This window comes from Meleagris gallopavo, chromosome 1 (genome assembly GCF_000146605.3).
Source record: "Meleagris gallopavo isolate NT-WF06-2002-E0010 breed Aviagen turkey brand Nicholas breeding stock chromosome 1, Turkey_5.1, whole genome shotgun sequence".
Lineage (NCBI taxonomy): Eukaryota > Metazoa > Chordata > Aves > Galliformes > Phasianidae > Meleagris > Meleagris gallopavo.
This window is the reverse complement of record NC_015011.2, coordinates 71,397,028-71,403,521: the sequence shown is the minus strand read 5'-3', so window position 1 is coordinate 71,403,521 and position 6,494 is coordinate 71,397,028. Positions and strand designations below refer to the sequence as shown.

The 6,494-nt window shown below is 52.0% G+C and overlaps 1 protein-coding gene across 1 annotated transcript; it reads left to right on the top strand.

The window, feature by feature from the left end:
* Positions 1 to 410: 410 nt before the first annotated feature.
* CCND2 (cyclin D2) lies at positions 411 to 5,087 on the top strand. The gene is made up of 4 exons (XM_019617334.2): positions 411 to 623; positions 1,595 to 1,815; positions 3,210 to 3,425; positions 3,628 to 5,087. Exons 2-4 carry the CDS (start codon positions 1,621 to 1,623, stop codon positions 3,643 to 3,645), a joined length of 429 nt encoding a protein of 142 aa, XP_019472879.1. The 5' UTR covers positions 411 to 623; positions 1,595 to 1,620; the 3' UTR covers positions 3,646 to 5,087.
* The last annotated feature ends 1,407 nt before the right edge of the window (positions 5,088 to 6,494 follow it).

Genomic DNA, 6,494 nt, shown 5'->3' with positions numbered 1-6,494 from the left:
GGAAGGGAGTCCCGCTTGTTATATGGGAGCAAAAGAGAAGGCTGTCTACGGGGCTATCCCTACCGGTGTTGCAGAGGAGCCTCAGTGACTGCACCCCGAAGAAATGCAACCCAGGGGTGCCATCCCTCCCTCCCTCTCTTCCTCCTGGTCCACTGCGGAGGAGCGAGAACTGGAAAGGGCCCCCCTCATCGCTTGCAGCTCCAGGGCTGCCGGCACGGCCAGGTAAAGAGTTGCACCTCGCCCCCAGCCCACTCGCGCTGCTTTCCATATCGGGCAGCACGCGTCCTTAAGATCCAATCTGCCCGGTAACAATGAGCGCGCAGTAGCGAGAGCCCCAGAGCCATTGGCTATGCAAATAGAGGGAGGGGAAGCGGCGCCCTAAACTCCGCACTCGCACTTTTAAGGCGGTATTTCCCTACCAGCAGTCAGCGTTGGGGAGTGGGGGCGGTTGCCGGCAGCGTGCTATCCGCACGCACCTCGGGGCCGCCTCCGCGCCCCAGGAGCTCGGCTCCGGCGGTGGGTGGCTCCTTCTCCCTCGGGAGCCTCAGCCTCGCAGCGGGCTGCAGCACAGGCTTCACAAAGTTGACACATTTTCCAGGCGGCTGCTTTACGCCGGCCGAGAGGTAGGCGAGGCAGCGAGGTGCGGGCTGGGGCAGGTGGTTCGTGCAGAAAGCGGACATGAAGCGTGAGCGGTCGGCCCCGTGCCGCGGACGCGCGTGGTGGGCTGCGCTCGGCGGCAGCGGCGAGCATGGCTGGCGTGAGGAGGGGTGAAATCGCACGGTGCGGGACTGTCCCTGCCCCCATCCGGCCCTCCCTTCTCCACCCGCGACATTTCCTAAAAGTTGTATCGCTGTGAGTGTGCGCTGCTAAAGCAGCTCGCCTGCTAGAAATGGAGCGGAGAAAGTAACAGTCTGATTATCGCTACATTTCACCCTGAAAACGCTGCCGAAGGCTCACCCTTCAAGGAGCTCTTCTTCCGCGTTTGCTGTTAGGCTGCAGTTAACAGGTTCTGCCCCCATGGCTGCGTAGTCAGGGTGTATAAGGGGGAGGAGTGGGTAAGGCGCCTGGGGGGCCGGGACGCGCATCTGGCGCTGACCCAAACCAGGGCATTTCGCGTACAGACCATGTAGTGTCTGTGGGTGCCGGGGGAGCCCATGGCTTCTCAGAAAAGGGGAGTTCAGATTCAGGCAGGCTCCTGGAAAAGGAAAGTGTGGAACAAGTTCTGTTCGGCCGCTGTAAAGAAAAAGAGAAACTGACGTTTGTGAATGTGTCTCCCTATTCGAGGGCCTCCGGGTTCCTTGTTAGCTTATAGAGTGGAAAAGAAAAAAACACACACACACAAAAAAAACAACAGCGATCCGCGTTTGATGTTACGCCTGACCAGCTGCAGTGCTCCATAATAACGAGAGCTGCCTGCCCTAGTGGTTTGCGTCACTTCAACTTTAGGCTAGAAATCAAGAGAGAAGGACAAACGAACTTCAAGGGAGGCAGGAACGGGCTAGAAACGCCGCCGCCCTCCTCCTTTATCCTTCTTTCCCCACCCCCTTCCTTCTCTCCCTCCCTCCCTCCCCCCCCGTAAAAACTTTTCCATCAGAGTAAGAGGGAGATCGCTTTGGGAACATGGAGTTGCTGTGCTGCGAAGTGGATCCCATGAGGAGAGCTTTGCCGGACCCGAGCTTGCTCTACGACGACCGTGTTTTGCACAACTTACTGACGATAGAGGAGCGGTATCTGCCCCAGTGCTCCTACTTCAAGTGCGTGCAGAAGGACATCCAGCCCTTCATGAGGAGGATGGTGGCCACTTGGATGCTGGAGGTTGGTGAAGGCAGACCCGCGAGCAGCACCTACGTCTGTCTCGTCCTTTCACCCCCACACCCATTTACCCCTCCGGTAGCGGTGGATTTTACTTCTTGTGTATATTTCTATTTTCTCGCTTTTATTCCACCGACAGAGCCTGCCCAGCACCCGTCGGGTTGAGGTGGGGGCAGGGGCTTCGAGCATCCCCCAGTCCTCGAGGGAAATGGCCCTGCCGGGGGCTGCCACCGCTCAAAGCGGGGTGCCGAGAGGGGAGGAAGGGGTGGGGGGGGAGGTTGGAAAAGTCATTTGCAAGTAAAAAGATGAGCCATCTCCGGCTGCGAGCGCCTGGGATTGAGGACCTTCTGGGAAAAGGGAGCTAGGGTAGGGCAAGGGACGGAGGGTGACGAGTGCCCCCCACGTTTTGCTCGGCAAGCATTTTACGACCACGTATGCACTGGTTAAGACGTGCCTTTTTTTTTTCGCCATATTGAGCTGCATGCAACTGCTCGGAGGCGCTCAGCCCGTCTTACCATTCCTTCCAAAGAAGGGGCACCCCGAAGCACCCTGCCGCCACGCCCCGGGACCGCAACGTGGCCGGGGGCTGCTGGGAAGAGCGAGCAGGCTGCGAAGCCTCCCCGCACCTCGCTATTTAGTGCAAGGCGGTCGCGGGCCAGAGCCCCGCGGACTGCCTTGCCGTGGCCCCACCGTCCTGATTTGCCCCTTTTGATCTCCTCTGGGGGGTGGATTTTTATCAGACCTTCCCCCTCAGCTCCCTGGGTTGGGTAGACCGGACCCCCTGCTCGGTTTTCATGTGCGAGTTGGCGCGTTTTCTCGCCGGCTCCGATTTTTGGTAAATTTTTGAAATATTTTTTTTTCACTTTCCTTCTCTGCGTTCTAGCCGCTCAGCCTCTCCCCACCCCAGCTCGCCCTTGCTGCGTTTCTCCCAGCCTTTCCTCCTTCCCCCCCCCCGGGCGTGGGTCTGGAGGATGCCCCCCGGGGGAATTTTTGCAATTGTCGGAAACGATGGGGGACCGCCCCGGGATGCCACCAGCACCAAAACTAAGTCTCTTGGAGAGATTAAGATATTTTTATCGATTTTTTGAAAATATGACGAAATTACTGAAAAAAAATCTCGGAGGCTGCTAGCTTGCAGCTGGATGAGGCTTTTCGGCTCTCCCACACAGTGTCTTGAATTCATTTCTCATTCAATGGACTAAAGGAATGTGAAAGCCGATTGACAAGCCTTCCCAGCCTCTCCAGAGGTATCTCCCTCCCCCAGAATTTAGCTCCCCGATAAAGAAAATCAGGAGGGGCTAAAGTGCCAAGGCACTAGTATGTTTTGTGGGATTAGTCATTTATTTTTCTTTTTTATTTGTCTCTTTCTCCCCCCTACCCGTGCTACTTGCCTGCAGGTCTGTGAAGAACAGAAGTGTGAAGAAGAAGTTTTCCCTCTGGCTATGAATTACTTGGACAGATTCTTAGCTGTGGTGCCCACTCGAAAGTGCCATCTGCAGCTACTGGGGGCAGTGTGCATGTTCCTGGCCTCCAAGCTAAAAGAGACAATCCCCCTCACAGCAGAGAAGCTTTGCATATACACGGACAATTCCATCAAACCCCAAGAGCTGCTGGTAAGCAGCCCCCTTACACCTCAAGAACATCTGCCCTCTGCATCAGCACTCTCTGACAGCCTTCTCTGCTTTTCTCCTTCTTTCCCCCCCCCCAGTAAGTTGGCACTCGTGCCACCCTGTTGCCCACCCCTCTTTCAAAATCATGCTTTTCACTATTTTTTTTTCCTCCACACACTCTTCTGCGAATTGTCAAACGTGCTAGAGGCACCCACGTGACTAAGAGGGATCGACCCAAAACTCCAGCGTGCTGTGCCCGAGGGGCGGGACTGCAGGGGGGTCAACCGCCACCGCTTCTGGCTCATTCGCAGCTGTACACCACGCGGTATCCAGCTCCCCTTTACTGTGCCGCTGTCTGGCGCGCTGGCAGCCGGAGCTGCCGAAAGTGTACGCCTTCCACCTTGGCGCCGGGCTCTCCCCGCGGGGCCTTTTCCCCGGGGCCGCGGGCGCACACGTGCACCGCGGGGCCACCGGCGCTGCGCGATTCAGCGTGGCACTTCCTCGCCACCTGGTGGCAGACACGCGGAACCGGGCATGACTTCATCCCTTGAAGCGCTGCCAGGCCGCCCAGCTCCCCGACTGCTGCCTGCCGGCCTTGCGCGGAGTAGGGAGACGCAGCCATCTGCCCTCCGAGGCCTTGCAGAAGTACCACCTGGTGCTGCAGTTAGAGGCGCTGCGGGAGGCAGTGCGGTTGGTCTCGTTCTGCAGCAAGAGGGGACTTTGGCTGCAGGATGTCGTCGAGGAAGGTTGAGGTGCCAGGTACTGTGTGGCTGATAGGGGGTTGGCTTCAGGCGCTGTTACAGCTGAGGAAGTTGTGTCTTTGTTCTTGCAGGTATGGTTTCCAGTTGTTATCTCCGAGGTGAAAATTGAGCTCGGTTAAACACTATAAGTTAACAGGCCCGTCTGGTACTGATGTTGATGACTTCAAGGTGAAAACAGACATCAGGAAGAGTGGAAACAGAATCACAGTCATTTATTGGAATAACTAACGTTTACAGAGCGCTAGATGAGCGTTGAGCCTGCCTGTGAGATGTATTGCTCAGATTTTTTGTCACAGATCCTGTTGGTTACGTGTAGCAAGCTGAATCTCACCAGAATTAATCACTTGGTGAAGCCAGTGGGAATTCCCCCAGGGAAGGGCCAGGAACTCAGTCATCTGTAGAATAAAGGGCTGTGGGCTGCAAGCCCTGACACAGCTGTCACAGGTGTCCCATAGATGGTGTTGGCTGCCCCAGGATATGCCATGTCCCATGTGAGAAGGAAGTGATAATGTACTTCTTCATATGTCACATTGATTGAAGCCTGTTTTAAGAGCTTCCCTGCATAGCCTTCTATGCTTTTTTTCCCTATCAGAATCTGTCCCATTATTTGTGGTTGCTGGTCCTCAGTTAACATAAATTGCCACTTTGTTCAAATGTTTCATGAGTTGAGAAAGAAAAACATTTATAGGTTCTGTTACCTACATGAATGTGAGATTTCCAAGCAATGGTGAGCTTTGCCGTAATCCAGTAGGAATGTCTATAGGAAAGTAACTTGCTGTTACAGCAGGCATCTATTCAGAGAAATGGCTGCAGAAATTGCATTGTAGGGTCCATGTTTATGGTTTCTCAGCAACCCTCATTGACGTCTCCTCGACTGCAAAATTAAAGGTTACTTTTTTTTTTTTTTGTTTCGTGTACGTACTACTAACTAAGTCACGGTGGACCCTACCGTGTACTTGGTCTACGGTTTCCGGTACCTACTCGGACCGTCCGTAGGAACCTTACGTCCGAAACCCGGGTAACGGTACCCGAAACCTAAACGGGGGGTAAAGGGGGTAAAGGGTTACGGGAGAGTACGTACGTACGGTACGTACGTACGTACGTACGTACGTACGTAACGTAACGTAACGTAAACGTAAACGTAAAACGTAAAACGTAAAACGTAAAACGTAAAAACGTAAAAACTAAAACTAAAACTAAAACTAAACTAAATAATAATATATATATATATATAGTATAGTAGTAGTAGTAGTACGTAGTAGTAGTACGTAACGTTAACGTTAACGTAACGTAACGTACGTACGTACGTACGTACGTACGTACGTACGTACGTACGTACGTACGTACGTACGTACGTACGTACGTACGTACGTACGTTACGTTACGTTACGTTACGTTACGTTACGTTTACGTTACGTTTACGTTACGTTCTACTACTACTACTACTACTACTCTCTCTATATATATATATTTTTTTTTTTTTTGGCTTGGGAACTCTACAAACTTAGCTGGGGCACCCTGCTATGCTGGGTTCCATCAGGCTAACGCATTATTAAGACTCAAGAATCAGGGCATGGAATTTAGTTAATGACTGATAGTTGCATGAGACAGGGACAAGGCTGAGGCCTGAGTTTTGTTCACACTGTGGAGCACGGAAAGGTATTCAAAACTTTATTTTAAATGTTTACAAAGTAGGTATAAGTCCTGTGAGGAGGATCAGATTTGTTGATGAGGTATCATTTCTGTGTCACATTGTAGTGAATGGCCAGTAGTTACATACCCACCCAAGTTTTCCTCTGATTTCACTGGGAGTTTGGGGCATGCAAATAGTGTGGGGTTAGATCCTACATTATTGGTGTATAATCTGTATAGGCCACTTCTTAACTGTGTTAACGAGCATTTTCTTTCTGCAAAACTTTAAGCACCACCAGGTTTGTCTGCGGGAACTTTTTACTAGAGTTTTGGAGAGAATGCCATCAAATGGATTTCCCCCATTTTGAAAGGGAGTGTATATGTAAATTATTTTGGTGTCATTATACCTAGGACCTTAAATGATATGAAGGAATAACTATAGCCTTTTAAAAGAAGTTACTAGGAAAGGACCACAATGACCTTGTCAGAATGTAATTGCAGGCTAAACTTTGTGGGTGGGCATTCAACACAATACAAAAAGAGTAAAATCTTGGTTGGAGCTGCCAGATCTCATTATTTCCAGTACAGTTTAACTTTTCCAGTGTTGATGGGGGGGAGGAAGGGGGAGCAGAGAATGAAGTAAACAGCTACAAAGCAGTAGGAGCATACTCAAAAAAAA